The sequence below is a fragment of the Haliaeetus albicilla genome, chromosome 10 (assembly GCF_947461875.1).
Source record: "Haliaeetus albicilla chromosome 10, bHalAlb1.1, whole genome shotgun sequence".
Lineage (NCBI taxonomy): Eukaryota > Metazoa > Chordata > Aves > Accipitriformes > Accipitridae > Haliaeetus > Haliaeetus albicilla.
This window is the reverse complement of record NC_091492.1, coordinates 2458053-2477169: the sequence shown is the minus strand read 5'-3', so window position 1 is coordinate 2477169 and position 19117 is coordinate 2458053. Positions and strand designations below refer to the sequence as shown.

General features: G+C 35.7%; 1 protein-coding gene across 4 annotated transcripts in view; it reads left to right on the top strand.

Annotated features, from left to right (window-relative positions):
• Nucleotides 1-19117, top strand: part of BANP (BTG3 associated nuclear protein) — a 154385-nt gene that overhangs the window by 17784 nt on the left and 117484 nt on the right. For all 4 annotated transcript variants that reach the window (XR_011326458.1, XM_069793307.1, XM_069793306.1 and 1 more), the window contains exons 4-5: nucleotides 170-369; nucleotides 18363-18485. Coding sequence is in view for 3 of the 4 variants with exons in the window: in XM_069793307.1 (XP_069649408.1) it covers nucleotides 170-369; nucleotides 18363-18485 (323 nt within the window). In the remaining variant the exon portion in view is untranslated. The remainder of the gene's footprint in view (nucleotides 1-169; nucleotides 370-18362; nucleotides 18486-19117) is intronic.

Here is a 19117-nt window from a genome sequence, read left to right as displayed (position 1 = left end):
TGGATGTCATCAGTTCTGTATGTGGCTGAGTTCTGTGACTAGGCACACTGGTAGTTCCTTTAGAATTGTTTTCCAGTCACATTTATCTGGACCTTCCTTATGTGTATGTTGCTGAAGATAAATGCGTAGGTCTTTAAAATCAGTTTCTTTTGCATTCTCCCCTTTCTAGTCATTCCTGTATTCCATTAATCAGACAATATGCCTGCGGTTGGATAGCATCGAGGCAAAGTTGCTGGCACTAGAGGCTACCTGTAAATCATTGGAAGAGAAGTTGGATCTCGTCATGAACAAACAGCATAGCCCCATCCAAGTCCCCATGGTGGCAGGTTCTCCTCTTGGCGCTACACAGACGTGCAATAAAGTACGATGGTAAGAAAAGATTACTCATCAATGTGCTTTTTAAAATAACGTAAATCCATTTCTTTGGCATCAAGCTCTGCAGCTTTCTGTATAGCTGTCAAGAGCTTGGTATGCTGTTTATGGATGTAGAATTAATTTATCTTGAAGGTAATTTTTGTACCAGTTTCATGATGTTACTTAGAATGAGACAGTGGTCCATGGACAATTTGCAACTATTTCCACACTTCATTTTGACTTAAACCAGACTGATTCATCCATCCTCTGGAAAAGTCTCATCAGCTATTTTAGACAGGTTTTTTAGACTTGCTTTACTTTTATTTATGTGGCTGTTTTGAGTTAATGAGTTCATCATTGTTCTAATTGCTTCTCATTTTACTTTTATTCACCAGAACTACAATGGAGTTTGTTTTATGTGCTTGTTTTGTAAAGACTCTTGCTAGAATAGTATCTGTGCTTATTTTGGGTTTAGAAGCTGGAGATGGAAAATCTGTTAAATAATCTAATACACTTTGATGAAAGAGCAGGTTTGACCTACAGTACCTTTATGTATGAATTGCCCAATACGGTTTTAAATACCTAAATCCTGATGTGCCTGTCCTTTTACCATGGAGAGGATTCCAGCCAGAGAAATATGCTTATCAAAAGACTCTTTTGTCTAACAACTTCTTCCTCCTCATTCATATATTTATAGATAGAAAAAACTTAATATTTCTCTAAATAATTACTTTTAATTCTCCATTACAAAGGTGTATAGGCAACTTTCACATGTCATACCATTCTAGTCAAGCTACACTAACTTAATTCATCTTTTGTCAGTCTGTTTTTCCATCTTCTGATCTTTTTCATCACTCTCGCTGAACTTTCTCAATATTTGAAAATTACTTTGAATATATTTTGGTATGTTATACTCAGTGCAGTGTTTCAGGTGCACTACTCTAGACCTCTATAGAAAAAAATTAGTTCCTTGCTTTATGTTGTGGGACTCATCCAGGTGAGGTAAGGAGAAAAAAGAAAAAACACTACAAATATTACCCTTTTTCTACTAGGCCACTACTTGCTCCCTGCTGGTTTGTTTTTTACTTTCAATATTGCTATTTTTATAATAGGTATTTTAAGTTAAAAATTTATCTCAAAGTTGTAAGCGCATTTTATTATGATATCTTTCAGTTCATGCATTTATGAAACAGGATGGAATCTAACCTTACTACCATAAGTGTTCAGGGTTGAAGATTTTTACGTAAGAGGGATACACTCTGCTCACGTAGCTGTACCTGTTGCATAATGCGGTCTGCCACCTCGCAGTTGTTCATTGAGTGTGATTACTTCTGATGAATGTAGTCTGATCTTTTTAAAAAATTCCTTATTTGTATTTAAAAATCTAAAATTATACAGAACCCAATGTGGTTTTTTGATCTCTGTTTTAAAAGTTCATATGTCCTTTTTATTTTTAGTGTAAATTTGAGTACTTTCTGCTCCTTTTGCTGTAACAGTCACCTGTCCAGTTAGGAACAGTTGATGTCCTCAAGCTTTTCCAAAACATCTTTCCTTTTTAGATGTCCAAATACAATGTTTGGGCACCAGTTCAGAATTCCTTTATTGGTCTTTGTTCTGGTGCTGGTGATGAACATCCTAACCATTGGACATCTTCCATTTCCCTTTTTTAATTGAATTTTTCTTTAAAATAGGTGCTGTGTCTACATTTACCTGTGCTTTTGAAGGCTTCCTAGTCATACATTGAAAAGGTCAATTATGGCTGTTCTATATTCAAAGAAATAAAGTACATGGAATAACTATTTCGATCATAGAGCAAGTAACTAGAATATTACACCAGTGTTTTTGCTAAATGCTCTTTATCAATAATTATTTCTCAAGGAACCTTCTTTAAGCCTGTTACTAATTTTTTTTGTCGTTATATTAGAGATCTTCAAGTTCTTGTGCATAAGCTGAACTTCTTATTGTGGTTTGTGCACAAAAGACTTCAAAAATATTTTCAGAAATACATGGCCCCTTTGTGAATCTATTAATTCACGTTCAGTTAATGCTTTCCTCTAAATTGTACTATTTTGAGTTTCTTATGGGATTGGTCAGACGTGAGGTTAGTGTGTTGTGTTGTGTTTTGTTTTAAATCTCTGTAACCATCGGAAATCTGTCCTGTGTGTTAATGGTGAGCTTGGTGTTTAATCTTTTGTTTTGGGTGTAAAAATTTATGATGACGGCTTCTCAGCCTGAACATAATTTAGATAGAAGTCTTGAAGACTGTAAGATTTTCTGCCCCAAATATTTGTTAGTGTTGGTATGAAGTTGCACATTATGAAATGCATCTTGCCAATAAAACACTAAGGGCTTTTTGTTCTTTTAGCAGTCTGTGGCCTATATGACTCAAAATAGTTAGGGGTGTATGTGTTTAACTTGGCATTAGAAACACTACAGTTTCACAGTGATAGAATGCTTCACTGAATCCCCTGTCTCTCATTCATAAAAACCTTTATCACTTGTTGATTATTTCCAATTAAAGCCTGCATGGACTGTTCTGTTGTCTCAACTCTCTGTATCGTTCCCTCTTCCCCTTACATTGCAGATGGCAGTGGAGAGCTGCCAACGAGAGTTAGTATTTTAGATAGTGATTTTCAGGTTCTGCATCTGAATGAGATGCTTCAACCTCCTTCTCCTCCTTCTGCCACTACAATAATACTGGGTTTGCCGCGCTAACAAAAATGTAGTTAGCAAAAGCACGTCAGTCAGATGGTGCTACACTGTCAGTAAAACAGACCGTCATTCTTTTTTTCGATAAATACCTTAGGGTTTGTGATCTTTTCTCTTCTGCTCTACAGTGAATTTTGTTTACAGTTTTTCTGGTAATTTAGTTACTTGCATTAATTTGGTGCAGATTTAACGTAATCCAAATTTGTTTTACAGCAGTGCACACAGTAAAATGCATGAACTGTACATTATAAATTCACGCAGTTTGATTGCTTTGTGCTATTTATGCTTTTAAAATTAAATTAATTTCCTAAGACTTGTCAGTTTGAAATATGCTTAGGTCATCATGTGATGAAAGCAAGAACAACTTGGACAGAGGAGCTTTCTTCTGCGTCATCTTGTGGTGGAATTGTGTAGTGACAGCATACCAGGTGAATTGACAGCTACGCACTATGGCCTGCCTTGACTATAATGCAGAATTTTCTGCGTGTGCAGCATTGTACACTGCCCGCTTATAAGATGGAGTGATAAAGTCTAATCTGTCCATATAGCTGCATTAGGGAGGCAGGAGTCTCGCTTTGTAACAGTTGTCAGATTTACATTCTATGATAAATTGTCTTTTTTAGTAAACTTAACACATTGATTTATTGGGATAACTCGTACCATTTTGTGCCAAACTGTTGTTTCAAAAATTCTTATTAGGGAAATGAAGCAGACGTTTTCAAGGAGATTTGCAATAAATTGGGAACCATCCCATGTTATTAGCTCCCAGGACAGAAATGCAGTACAGTTTAGAGTCTCATTCTGCTGTCTTTTTAATAAATACATGAGGAATGATATGTGTGGACATCTTCCAACATCCTTTTCTGGATATGTGATTTTTGAAGGCTTGTGGATGTTTTTTTGAAAACTACAAAATGTTGAATTTGGAAATTACAGTACTGTCTACTGCTCTTGGTATTTTGTGTAAGTATATCTTCATGAAAGCTGGATTGTGTTCTCAGTTCTTTTGTTCATATTGTTTACTCTGATCCGCTGTTACGGTACTTCATTATATACAAGCTAATTGCAGTGCAGATAAGAAAGAAAATAAAGGGTACGTGGTGCTGTGTAATGAATAATTTGTACGAACAGTTGAGATAGAGAGGAACAATAGGCTAGCTTTTAGATCTCCAAGTAAGAAGTTCAAGCTACAGCAAAAACTAACAGGAGAAAACTTTTGCAAGGAAATCATTCCGAATTTGTGAGATCTAAACTGTTTTGGGGGAAACAGCAATAGGGCATAAACAATATGGAAAGACTTGTAGCTGTTGTATTTCAATAAATCATCACATGAAAAGCAGAACTAAACAAGCGTAGTTTCGTATAGGTTTTTGTTCTGTATCCTCTACCTTTTCACTGGACAAGCCTTGTGTTTCCTGTATGGTCCATGACGCTCCCTGCTGTGGGATTTTGAAGTCTTCCATGCTATTCCCATGATGGTAGCATATGCAACTGCTGGAGCTAGCTGTTGTGGGGTAATGGATGAGACCTTTCTGGCTTTCTGTTAGTGGGGTGTAGCATTTGGGCTTGTCCTTATCCCAGCCTCAGATTTTAACAGGTGTTTCATATCTCTCAGACTTCTTTTTTTTGGTCAGATTTGGTCGTAAGAGTGCAAAGTATTAGCTGGGATTGGAGAAACAGCATGATGTTAAATCCCGTTTTCTTTGAGTGGGGGGGGAAGAAGAATTTTAGAAAGTATTTTCTCAGTGTTTAGTGGATGCTGCTTAAAAATATGTAGTTGTCAGGATTACCTACAAAGACACAGTGTTAATAGAGTTTTTTAAAAATTTGTTTCTTGGGAGAAAGGCTGTCAGAAGGTTTCAGAACTTGTAGAATGGATGTCAAAAATCCTTAGACTGCACAGAGTTACATTGAACTATATGAAGCCTGAAAAGAGCCAAGAACAGTAGCAAAATCATGTAGTAAATTAGTAATGGGAATACGTGTATTGTCCTGGTGTTCTGAGCTTTGTCCGGCTTTGTGCAGCATTAGTACAGCCCTGCTTTTCCATCCAGGAAGTGATTGTCTCTCTTCCTCTGTCTGCAACATTTCCTGGCAGTATGGCTATTAAAAACCTCTAATTTCTTTTCTTTATGAGGTACCATGCTGGTCAAAAATTCCAGTAGCTGCTGAAAGTTTCTTGGATAGGAGAACTGGTGCAATGCCTGATGGCCTGTCAGTATGGCAGCCTCAAATGATAAGTTTGAAATTTAGCATGTGCCCAGGTCTTGAGATTTATAAATTGTTGGACACGCAGTGTGACAGTGCGACTAAAATCTTTTATCCATGTTTTGAAGAAAATATTTCATCTGAAAGATTTCAGTCCAGAAACAGTGTTATTCTTGTCACCATCCTTCCATTAATCATATTTCAGAGTGGATAAGCCCAAGTATAAATGGTTAAGGTTGATTGCTTCAGATAACATAGGAATTTGTTTTGGTTTCACAGAACCCTCCATCATTTGTTTTTATGGGTATTTTCTGCAAATACTACGTTGTGCAATTCTGCCCTGTTATTTTGGAAATTTTTGTTGCATACATAGGTGTAATTGAGAGCAGTTTTTAAAGTGTACTAATTTTGGAGAGGATTTAAATTTAAGATTGGTGTTTTCCTCATACTTAATAAAAGTGTTTCTGATGAAATATAGAAATTTGTAAGTAAATGGAGTTTTTCTTTTGTTCAGATATTTTCCTTGAGCCTTTGTGATGGTAAAGTTGAAATGCAGACCACATACATCTGGTCCTTTACCATACGCATTTGTGGCGAACCAATTAAGGATACTGATCGCTAAGTGTAGAGATAGAATTGCATATATTTTTGTCTTTAATGGGAACTGGAGAGTTAAATGGAATTGCAGAGTTCAATGCACTCAGTTGCTGCGCAAAGACCTGATATGGTATCCTTGAACAAGGCTTGTTAGTGGATTGGACATTAGCTTATTAAAGTGGAGGTGCTTCAGATAGTCTTGTCTGCAGTTAATTGTGGTGTTGGTATGTTCAATGAGCTAGTTTTAGAAAATAACATTTGTCTTTTTTTGTCTTAAGATACAAACCAAGTTTTTGCACAAAAGAGAAGGCTTGATGCAGTTGTGTACTAGATGGGATGTAGAAACTTGCTTTATTTTTGTAGATGTAGATTATTAATATGTTTGTTTTACCGTTAAGTTTAATCAACAGGGTGTAATAGGCTTTGAGGAACAGGATTTGTCCATCCACTTGTTTGCAGTGTGCCAGTTGGTAAGCCTTTTGGCTCCAGATTTTCCAAGTTCCAGATCTGTGTTTCTGGTGTGTGATTGTTTCTTTGTTTACAAGTGGTTTTGTAGTCAAATAATGCAAAATTGAAAACTAAGATGATTTTAAATGAAGTTGTAAAGCAGGGGGATGTAGGTGGAAAGACTTGTAGGATGACTGTTCTTCCAGATTTAGCATAACTATTGTTGCTCCTGCATAAAGCCTTTAGGATAAAAAACCAAACCAACCTAAAGAAATATAATCAAGGTATTGGTATAAAAACCAAAATAGCTAGAATTCTATTTTTTTATATACGTATTTTTTTCTGTGAGTTACAAACCCCTTGACCAACCTAATTTCATGTTATCAGGTATTGAATAGCTTTTTCATTTTTGTTGCATTTTTATCATAAGGATTTTTATAGATTATAATACAGTATCCTACTATGGTAATCCAGGCTTTTAAAAAGAATAGTAGTTCTTCAGTTCTTATCGCTAAATAGTGGCTGTTGAGTCTCTGGTGTATACAGTTAACGTCTTTCCCACATTTGCTGCACTTGATACTATAACTCATTAGGTGATGTAAACCACTATCCAAGTTTAATTTATGGCTATTTTTTTTTGTTTGTTTTTAATTCGGTGATAAATGAATTAACATTTTAAACCTTCGGGGTTGTTCCTGTCTTCAACTGAACTTAAGAGCTAACTGTCCCTTCCTGGAAATACATGCTCTTCAGGTCTGAAGACCCTCAATTTGCAGGAAGATTTTTTTTTTTAAGTAGCCAGTTAGAAACAAAGCATGTATTGAGGAATATAGTATCCTGAAAGATGTATGGTGTATAGTTTATTTTCAAGTTGCAGGTACATTACTCTGCCTGCTGTGAGCCTGATCTCATGCACTGAACTCTAGGCCTGAAAAAATATTTCCCTGGAAGCAGATTCAGTGCTCAAGACAGCTCAGCAGGCAGCTAAGAAAAGATGTAAAATTAAGCCATGTTTTGGGGGGTGAGAGGGAATGGAGTGTTACAGATAATGTCTTGAAAATACAGTCAGCAATTTGGGGTGTTAATTGTTAATCAGAATGTATTACAAAGGTTTTACTTGGAGAAGCTTTGGAGTTCATCAGGTTTTCAGAAATTCTTGTCACTTTCTATAAGCAAGCCACGTTTATTTATCCTTCAGTATATCTTATGTTAGAGTCTCTTTCTGGAGCCTCATCTAGCAGTGTCTTTAGTGCAAACCTTTAAGTCTGGGAGTGGCTGACAAAAACACAGATGAACTTTTGTCATTGTTTTGGGCTGGACCCTGTGGTATCAATAAATTATCAAGCTTTCCCTGTCACTTCTGTCATCAGTCAATAGTACTGTGTGCAAACATTTATTTTAAATTACCAGTTCAAGTGTCATGTCTGTAGCTTCAGCCAATAAGAGTTCTGTTTAAAATTAATGGGTTTGTTTCATGAAGAATTGAGGATGATTGTGCTGCCCTCATGTGAATAGCTCTTTCATGCAAGTCCAGTCTGTTTATGTCTGGGCATGGAAGGAGTTGAAGGAAAATGGCACAATTGTCTGTGATCTATTTTCACCATGTTCATTTCAGGTACACTCACAATTAGGGAACAAAGTCAATATTAACAAAATGTGAAGATCATAATTAAAACTTCATGACTTTAGATGATTTTACCCCTTTTTATGAATTTAAAAATTTTGTTTAGAATCTCAAGTTTTTTAAAAAGCACATAAATATAAGCAAAATTTTGATAAAAAATTTCTGATAAAGTGGAAGTTTGACTAAGGGAGTCAGAATTTTGATTAGATGTCAGCCCCTCTGTTTTATATAGGGCTGCATAGTGTTAGTTTGTTTGCTGTATGAAAAAACCCAAAACTTGACATCTTTGATTCCCTGAAAAACATGACAATGCTTTCTAAAGTCTCCTAATTTGTCACAAGAACTTATCAGCCTCAATATCTTGAGATTGATTCTGGTCCTTCATAGCAGTAAGAATACCAATTTACATCTTTTTATTTTACCTGCATTGAAACATGCATTTCATGTAGGAGGACATGCTATGAATTAAGTGGACTTCTGCAATTCATTATATTTAGGATCAATACAATTGTATATTGAAAATAGCTTAAGAACTCTCATGACTGTGATTTTTATTGTTGTTTGCTGTATCCTGTAAGATCTACAGCAGCAGTGCTGCAAACAATGGCTATTCTTGCTTTGGACGTTTATACTGGAGACTTGGGTATTTTAAAATTAAGCTTACCCTGTTGGCTGGCTGTCTGGAGTTTTTGTTACAGACCATCAGCAAGTGAAGATTTTTTTGTTACAAACCATCAGTTTGGGAAGATTTTACATTTACTCCCTTCACTATTGGGAGTTAAAATTCACACAGGACTAAGGAGAAATGGCATCTTGGATTTAGGAAGCTTGTACAGCAGTGGTCTCATTGGAATTTCACATTCCATTATTGTTGCATGAAGATATTGAGGAGCCAAGTGTTTAGTAATTTGTTGTTGGGATTTGATAAATTCAGAAACAATGTATAACTTCCAGATAGCATTTAGGTTGAGAGTGCAGGGTCAGTTATGGAATGAAAATAACAATTTAATACCAACATTTCATCTGTGTTTTGGAGAGTTCAATAATTCATGCATGTATGGGATGGAACTTAATCTATAAAACTTTCCAAACTGACCAAGGTTTGAACTGTGTTGATTCATTCTCCCAAGTCCAATTTTTCTTAAGTTAATCGTTTCTGATGAAATATTGTTTATAATAGTCCAATGATTCAAATGAGAGCCTAGCAAGGAGCAGCTGATAACTTATGTCTGAGAAATGGATGCAAAAAGCGTGGCTTGGATCTTTTTAATTGTGGTGGTGGTGTTTAAAATGTGCCTGTGAGGCTTAAAACACTAGAAATAATCTTCTAGAAAAATACAATTTTGAATTCTTAAATATAGTGCTAGCTAAGATTTTCAGGAATATACACTGAAAATAGTCTTAGGTAATAAACTTTCTTCAAGTTTTAGACAAAGGTTTCAGTCTTGTAGATGTGTTACAAGGCTTAATATTTTACTATTTTCCAGGTAATCATACAGTAAGTTTTCCTGGTCACTCTTAGCCCATGACAAGTATGAAATCCTTTAAATTAGGAGGTTTAAAGCATCGGAAGTAATTTGTGCTTGCTCTGAACCACATGTGGGTAAACAGTTTATTCCCACTTAGCTAATACACAGGAACTTTGTTCTGTGTCTCAGACCCTAGTGAATGCTTTGATTTTAATTTTGTAAAGACAAACCTTATGTGAAGTTATGACACCAAAACCAGAAATGCAGTTGTGTGAAGTCCCTTGTGGTGCAATATATTGCTATTCATAATAGTAAGCTAGGAAATAAGAGAACTGAATTTGCCCCTTGTGCCAAGACATTTTAGAAATCAACATCCTTTAATTGTCAGGGTATCTGAGAATGAAAGAGAGGCGTATACAGGGATCAAAAAGGCTTTGAGTTTTATACACAGATTAGGGGGACATTTACTAGTGTAATTAGTGTCTAAGAACATTTAAAAACAATTATAGTAGTATTAAAACATGGCTTAACCTACCCCCTTGCCAAATCCCATAAGGTCATATTAGATGAATTCTGGGGAAAGCAGAACATTTACTTTAATTCTATGGTTCCCTGAGCGTAGCCAGCTATTGCATTCAAGAAATAAATGTAAAGGGTGCATGACTTGAAATTTGGTTCAGGACAAATGCCTTCATCTGGCTCAAGCTTTTCCTTTTGCCTAAATAAACAATTGAAAAGAATTATTGTGTTTAATAAAAGTGGACAGTTTTTACCTCATGAATGTTGTAAAATGGGTGAAAATGATTGGTAGGATTATATTTTAGTGAAACTCTAAAACTCTTAATATATTTGAAGCAGTGCACTGGATTGTGGAAGCATATGTTTTATACTATATATTTTAAGAAGTTATTTATCAAGCATATAATAAACAGAAGGGGGCAGAAAAGCCTTATATATTCATTTGATTTCCAGTTTTGAGAATGTAAGTATTTTTAATGTTACAGTCTCTGGAGATGCTTGGGATTTTGAAAATCCGGCAGCAGTAAGCACACTCCCTGGAAACTTTTCCTGTAAATTGGGGTATTTAATTCTGCAAGTACAACAAAATCAATGAAGAGGAGAACAGCTAATCAATTTGTGATTAAAAGGGGCAAGTTTTCATCTTCCTTTGGAAATGACAGAAATTTAGGTTGCATTTCAAAATAATTTGCATACCAGTTTACACCAGATTAAAGTACCAGTAATACTGTTTTTAAAAGTTGCAAAAACAATTGGTCTTGCTTCTTATGGAAAATAATACATAGTAGTATAGTTTTAAAAGAAATATTCTACAGTGGTTTTGGAGAGTCCTAGTTTACTTTAAGCAAGGTGGAAAAGAGCTATAGATGGATTCTGAGCTTAAGAAGGATGAAACAGCCTAACATCTAGCAAGGTCTCGGCAAGGTTGGTAAGATGGCAAAGAGCCAGTCTTCCATCTGCTTTATTTGGCAGCAGATACTATTTAACTGATACATTTCCAAACGTAAAAAACACACTGTTTGGAATCTGAACGTCTTTCCAAACAGAATTTTTCCTTTTTGTGGAACTGTACATTTTTGCATATCTTTAGCTCAATCTCTTTGTTCCATATTGAAGGGTGGAGTATGAGACAGGAAATCTGCTCCTAATAACTTTTAAAATTGTATTCTTTGTAAAAAGCAGAGAGTGGTGTTTCTTTAATATCTCTTTGGGGTATATGGAAATTAAAGATTCAGTAGCAGCTCTCAAAGTAGCAGCATCCTTGGCCTTTCTATAAAAATGCGTGTGTGCTGGCAAGTGTACATAACTGGTTGGGTAATTATGAAAAGCAAGAAAAACAGAGATACATGATGGAAATTATTTACGAACCAGCACTGTAAGAGCTGTGTGTTTGAGTTGTTTGCAGAAACTTAATTTTGTATTTATTTGCGTTTTGTTATCTGGTGACCATCAAGGCTTCAGTTACTGTAACTAGTGTCTTGAAAGCCAGTTTGTAACGCTGCTTCCTTCACCCCCAAACTTTTAGTGCCACAAAAGTCAGACTTAAAGCTGATATTAGATATTAGAATTTGTAAGAAAATTTGGAAAATAAATCTAGAAGTAGCTAACTGTATAATAAAGGATTCAAAGTCTTTACGTTTGTTTCATACAGTGTTTTCTAAACATACAGCAATTTCTATTTTAGTACTAAGGCTGCAGTAGATAATTTCATTTATACTAGCTGTGTTCAAGATCAGTCAAGCCTACATGTTTTGTTATGGAAAATGACTGTCCTTCCCTTATAGATCAGCCTTTCTCATTTCATGTTTAATGCAATCTCCAGTAGGCTGCAGTACTGCTACTTAGCTAGTTCAGGAAGTTAAGGCTCAAAGAAGGGTAACAACTGTAAATCTCTTTCTATGCTGTCTGGAAAAAAAAAATCTTTGCTGTTGTATTTTTATGAGTACATTTATCTTTAAAGAGGCTTGTATTAACCTGTTAATTGCAAGTCATGATGTGTCCTTTTCTTGTCCATAATCAAAAGTGGAAGACTAATAATTAATGCCATTTCTGTTACAGTATTTTTCAATCCTAGTTATGTTGCTTGCACGTGGCCTGAATGTACTGGTTTTTGCTGCTTTTGTATGTCTGCTTAGGCAAAAGGTTCTTTGAAGACTGTGTTTCACTGTGCATTTAATTTTTATAGAGTTTCAGTTGTGTTAGTTGTGTTTGAAATTAGAGAAATTAAAAAAAACCAAACAACCAAAACCCACCAGGATATCAAGCTGCTTGTGTACCCATACAGGTGTTGTATAGTCCCTGAAGTAACAAGCTTGACTTTTTAAGTGGCAGGTTCTTTGGGTCACTTGTAGTGTTATCTGGCTGTTGGTTAGTTGGTGAACAAGTTGGAAATGGGTGTTGTCATTTATAAATGATTACACTTGATTGTACAGGTGTGTTTAGCTTTTCTCAGAGTAGAATAATCCACAACAGATTTTAACAGCTTTTAAAAGTGGTTGATAAAATTGGTCTCAAAGCTAGTAATTCATATCTTTCTGATTGTCAGCCAATTCAGAGGCTCTGTACATAAGGCTGAGTACAATAAACTCTATATAGATGTGTTTTGTAACTTGGAAAATGTCTGGCTCTTACTTATTTGAGCTGAAAATTTGATGTTAAATGTTCTTAAACTGTTAACAGTATGTTTTAATAAATGTCGCATTTGCTTTATCTTTATTATAAATCGATTACAGCTTTCTCAGTTTTCAGATCCATGAATCTCTCTCCAGCGATGGCTGGTGTACTTTGGCTTGTCTTTTTACAGGACCTAATCATTAGTGCTGTCTTGATACTGTCTGCTTTTATGTGATGTTCCAGATGCAAAGAATCCAAAGATAATTTTTGATGACTGAACTCTTACTGAAAATGATGGATAACACTGCTGCTTTACTGGCAATTGGCTGTGACTAGGCGAATGCATGGTTTAGGGACATGAAAACTTTAACTGTACCAGTGCCCATACAGTTCTCTACCCTACAGAAGTGTCCCACTGGTCTTCATCTTGGTGAATGGTTTGGTTGTTGGCAGCTTGCTCTCTCCTGGGAGATGAGGAGCTGCATTCATTTTTTTGGCATAAATCCAATGTAATTTGTGTATGCTTTGCTGCTTTGTGGTTTTGTTCATGTATATCATAGTGTAAATTCCTAAGTCAGTTTTCTCATTCCTGTGTGAATAGGGAATCTTAACTGTATGTGCAGAAGGCAAAGGAAGCAGGTGGTCATCAAGAGGAAGAAGCATTTTAACATTATCTTCCTAAATAGTGATGAAAAGATCCAAAGAGTAGCTGTTCTTTCAGATGAACACAATTGTTAGTGAAAGATAAAAAAGAAAAAACGTAAGAAAACACCACACTTCTAAAATGGTATTTTTCTATATAATTTGAAAAACATTTAGATTTTTCTGTGGTAGGACTAATTATAATGCTCCTCCGGAGCCCCCCCACATGCATGAGCTATACATTTAAGTCTTCATGTTCGTCGCCAGCCATACACTTTAAAATAGTAGAGTTCAAGGTCTCTTTCCCAGACTTGCTTTCCTTAAGGCTGTGTTTGGCTGAAGACCTTTAGTACAAGCAGTCTGCCAGCAGTAACTCTAACTCCTGCCTTCCTGATCTCCTCTCTTTCTGCATCTCCTTCTAATATGTACACTAGAGGAAGATGAGAATGATATCCTCAGGAGCCCTGCCTTCCAGATAAGCAGCACATGTGGGCGTTGTGGTGACCACAAAGTATTGTACAGATGGGAGACAGCCGTTCATGTAGGTGTGGCTAGCCGAATGTCTCTAAGCTGAGCTCTGTCTCCCAGCTCTTATTTACCTATTTGCAGATGTTTGCATGTGCAAAGGAGACTCAGAAATGGTCTTAACAGAGGACTCTCTTCTTTCTTTTCTTTAACTGGTTGAGCACTGCTATAAATAATCCATTAACTGGTCTATATTAGTCTAGGAAAACAAGAATAACTTCTTGTCTGAAAATTTCAGTCCAGGTTTTTCCACAAGTAATTTTCATCCGTTTGGAGAAACGTTTTTGATCTTGTACCTTGTGGAAGATAAAAATGTCAGTTAGTTCCTTTTGCTTTATTTTTTTGTCTTTCTAAATGAAAACCTCATCTGGGAAGAGGAGGAGGTGATGGTCCTGGTATTGCCAAAAGTTCTTTTATGTCATTGGCTGCATTCTGTGTGATTGACAGGTTATTGGCAATGAAAAACCAACAGTTAAGACTAATGATCATATCTGTGACTCACATGTTTTCCATACAGAAAATTACCTTTGGCAGCAATTTTCTTATGCAAAATATAGAAAGTCCTTTTATATTTTAAAAAAACCTAGCAGAGGCTAAATATGCACACTTGAAAATCATTATCTGGTATGTTTATTTTTTTAGAAATATTTTCACCTGTAATTTAACAGATTATTGGGTAAACTGCATTTAAAAAAAATTCCCCAAATATAATAATATCTGTATGTTGCATGCATTTTGAATTTTTTACTAAGTTGTGTCCAAGAATAGGCAAATTGCAGAACCAGTCTCTCCAAGTTCTAATGCTTATGGGGAAAAGAATATGTGAACACAAATGGAAAGTACTGAAGGCTATGCAACAATACTGGGTTTCTGAAGCACTCCCCCTGACCCTTCTTAATACTTTCTTTCCATCTTCTCCATGAGTATAGTACTGGCAGCATTCATAGAAAGACTTGATTCATTTGGGATCTGAGTGAATATCAGAAGTTTTTCTTCTTCGTGATTTTTGTTTTCTGTATTTTAGTACGTAAGTAATGATTAAAGTTGATTCATCTTCAGTATGAGATGTATAAACTGAAAAAAGAAATTTGAATAATCCAGTCTGAGGATGCAGTAGGCTGTATAAAGTTTTAATGATTTCCTTGATTTTTGTCAGGTTGGCCCAGTATTTTGACTTTACATAGAATTCCTTGTTTAATTTTGTGTATATTCAGCAGATTTCTTATTGTTGTCTCTTTAAAACAAACAAATAAATCTGAAAACAGAGTAGAACATCTCACGGGAAAGTTAATGGGAAGCACATTCTCGTATCTGCAGGGAATCTTTTGGATACCCGTTTTTTCCTGTGTACAAATTCGAGTCTAAGAATCCTGTGAAACTCTTTTTTCAAGCATAATGGCACCTTTTTGTATTGGTCCCAATTGTTATTTTCTTTTTCTTCCAGATAAGTAACACTCAAGTTTCACAGCATTAGCTCTGAAAAATTTCTGCCTCATGATGCCTCACTGTCAGAATTTGTTAGCAATTCTAATTATTCTAAAATTTGTTAGCAAATTCTGTAGCCATTCTTGTTCCATGTAGAACATGGACTAGACCTGTAGTTTCTTGGTTAACATTTATGATGTTTCGAATGGAAAGGTTACCTCATCCTCCTCATGTAGACTGCTTTTGAAAGCATCATTCTTGAGGAGTTAAGCATTAAACATAAGAAATTCCTTCTCCTTTAAGACTGAAAAAGAAAAGAGTGAGTTTTACTGGAGTCTTTGTGTTAGTAGATAGAGAACATAGAAATAATCTTTTATCCAACACTAAAGAAACTTCATTCAGTTATTTTCAAACTAGATGTAGAGTTCCTACTCAGGCAGGTAAATCACAGAGAAAGGTTAATTAGTGGTTGTAGATTTGTTGTGTAGATGTGTTCAACATTTCCAACTGTTTATTTTAGCTGTTCTCTGCCACTATGCTTTGTGTGTGACTGTTTTCTCTCCATACTGCCTTATAGATTCTTTGAGTCCTTACAACTTGATAACAGTTTATTTCCAAATGTAAAACATTTGACAGACAAGTTGGTGGTAGTCGTGGCTTGTTACAGAGGTTTTCCTTGTGTGTGTGGTGTATGTTTTTGCCTTTGTGCTGTATAGCCAGGAAAGTACTTGTCAGTAAAATGGTGTGTTTAGTTAGCAGCTCCTCCCCAAACAACTGTGAAGGTGGATTTTTCCTGTCAATAATCCACTCTATTAACTGGGAAAAGTTAATTCCTAGAGAGGAGCCAGTGTTTTCATGGGTGTTTGTTTAGGGATAAATTTGGAAAAAATCATTTATGCATTGAAGTAAGCAAGCTTGAACATGCATTGATGCATTGAAGAGGGGATAAATCTGGGCTGGTGGGCTGTATAAAAGTATTTCCTCATTCTAAATTTGCTGAAATTAGTTATATGCCATCCAGCTCACTCTCTAGATTGTCTTCCTTAAACATGAATATTCCTTAGAAAAAAAAAATATGGGGCAACCCCCCCCCCAACTTCTTCCTTATTTTATGCCAATTTTTAGTGCTAAGATTTTTTTTCAAATATAAACTTAATATGAGCAAAATCCTAAGCACTTTATAAATGTAATTTTATTGCATTTATCTCTACAGCTGAAATTAATTATTCAGTGTGTTCATTAAAAATAAGCTTTGGTAAGTGACATTTTAAACAAGCATTCAGAAGTGATTGCAAGGAAGATGGTAATACAGAACAGTGTTGAAAAGGAAGTGTAAAATTCTTGAACATTTTAAGCTGGCCTGTAAAAACTTCAAATGTAGGTATTTGGACAATTTCAGAAATGTAGGGAGAACACGTATTGCTTCTAGACTGGGGGGACTGCCAGCATTGCCACGTATCAGTATTTTCTCAAGTATTTCATGTGGTGATTTTTAAAATGTTCAATGTTGGCATTGAGAAAATAGACAGAAGTTGCCTTTTTTTTTTTTTGTAAAAAATGTGCAGGGTTTTTCCCCTTGATAATGGAGAAAATTTTGGAAAGGTGACTATGAAAGCATCATAAATCCCTATACTCCTAGATAGCAACTAAAAAAAAAACCAAAACCCAGAAACCCTCCATTTATTGCTTAATACAATTTGAACCTTGCATACACGTGAAAAGCTGTAGTAGAGTCTGTACTTGTCTACGATTAGACAAACATCTTCCAGACCTTCTCAAGGTGTGCAATCCAACAGATCATTGGCAGTCCCTGAGGAATCCCATTTGTTGCTAGCAACAGATACAATTACTGTAAGAGGGAGGCAGGGCATTAGACCGTGGGGCTTTTTGTGTCCAAAACCCAGTGGTCAACCATTTTATCTGTGCCAAAGCTGAGATCCATTTATTGTTAGCTCTTATGACAGTTTCTTATCTTTTTGTTAGGTCTTAACGATGGATATTGTGGCGCTTAAAGTCTTATGTAGACACATGAATATTCAAGCAAGCAGGTGCTCTATTACAGCTGAAATAAACAGAGTTGCTGTCATCAGATTTGTTTAATTTGTGTTTCAACAATTAGCCAAGGAATACAGTTAAGAGAAATAAATGACCATCAGTCATGTTTGAGATGTTGGACCAGTAAAAACAATAGTGGACTATTTACTGTGGTAGGCAAAGAGAAAGAAGAAAGCCTTCTCTGTCACTAAAACACAAATTTTAAGTACTCTCCTTAAGTTTACCATGAGCACAGTGGAAACAGTCTTAAATATCAAAACTGTGCCTTAGAATATTGAGTAATGGTGTGGGAATAATGTTCATAATTTCTGAAACCAAATTAAATGATGAGCTGCATGGTAGAGACAATTATTTACTTTGTATTTACTTTTGTATTATAGTGTAGAGTTAGTGCTTTTTTCTATGCAACATTTCTCTAGTTATTTCCTTCTACATTGTCATTATGAGTGATAGAGAAGACTTTCTGGTTTCTCACACTCTAAATGCTTTTCTGTTATTTGTTTTAGGTTCTGGTTTTTTTGTTTTTTTTTTTTTTTTTTTTGTTTTGGTATGTGAAATGCACAATAGAAATAGTTTAGTCTTGTCATTATTTAAAGTTACACTCTGTCCCTATTCTGCTCTGATGTCCCTAGTACCACTCATCTCCCTGCCCTCCACAAGCCCCCAGCCCTGGAAGAAAATACATGCTTTTTAACTAAGCTCATCAACCAGTTTTGCAATAAATACTTTCACATTTTTTTCCCCTAGGAATTATCCTGCTAAAAATGTTGCATTACCCTGTAAGTTGACTGTAGTATTTCTGAAAATGCTCACTCTCAGACTTTTCAAAACAAGAATTTGGTGGCTTCTTGGAGCTGTGAGTTAGACTTCCTCCTTTGTATCTTGAGTTGATGAATTCTTTATCACTTTGCCAGGGATTGTGGACTTTTATATAATTCCAATGAAGCCATCCCTCCTCTGAAAAAAATTGAGTACTTGAAATGGTACAGATGTCAAATTTGATGGACTACCAGCTTTAGCATTTGATACATAACTGCGGTGCTGGGAGAAAGAGCAAGGCTAGAGGCAGTCTCTGTTTTTAAGTAGACTATTTAAACCGTAAGACTATGTTAATGTATTATTTAAAAGGTTTGCTCCTTTACATTCCATTTTCCTCTCTGATTTTTGTCTTGTAGTGTTGTCCCTCAGACCACAGTAATACTGAACAACGACCGGCAGAATTCAATTGTAGCCAAGATGGTTGGGCAGGAAGAGCCATTGAGCAGAGCAGCGGATTCTCTGGAAAATATTCTTAGCAAGTTAGTAGCAGTTATGGGAATCCTCCTCCTTCGTTCCCTCCTTACAGATCAATATCAGTCTCTGCAGCAATTTGGAGTGCAAAATGAGGAATGTTCTAGGTTCTAGGGGGGGGCAAAACATTGAACCAGTACATGAATATTTTATCAGGCTGACAGTTCTGCCTAGGGAAACCTCATATCAGCAGTAAAGGTGCAGAGCAATGCTTCACTCTTGATGGGAGAGAACATCTTGGAGAATCTGGGATTAGTTCAATGTTAGTTGACAGCTGGCAGTTGAAAGAAAGAGTGCCCATAGCTATGTATTTTTTACATGGATGCACGATCACTTGGGAGCATGCCAAGATCCTGTATTTACCCAGCTGAAGGAGGAATATGCAGCAGCCCAGGAAGGCTTGTTAGAATTTGTACTATCTAAAGCAAATTTTAAATTAAATGGAACTGGTGATTCTGAGTAGATGATGTTCTTAAATAATATGTTTTTATACATTATTTAAATATTTTTTCGTTTTGCACATTGGGCCTAGACTTTTTCATTGATGCAACTTTAGAAAGTGTGCATCTAAAATTTTTTTCATTTCTTCTGCTATTTTCCTTCCATTTTATTTTGCTGGATAGCTCTGGGTCATAAACGG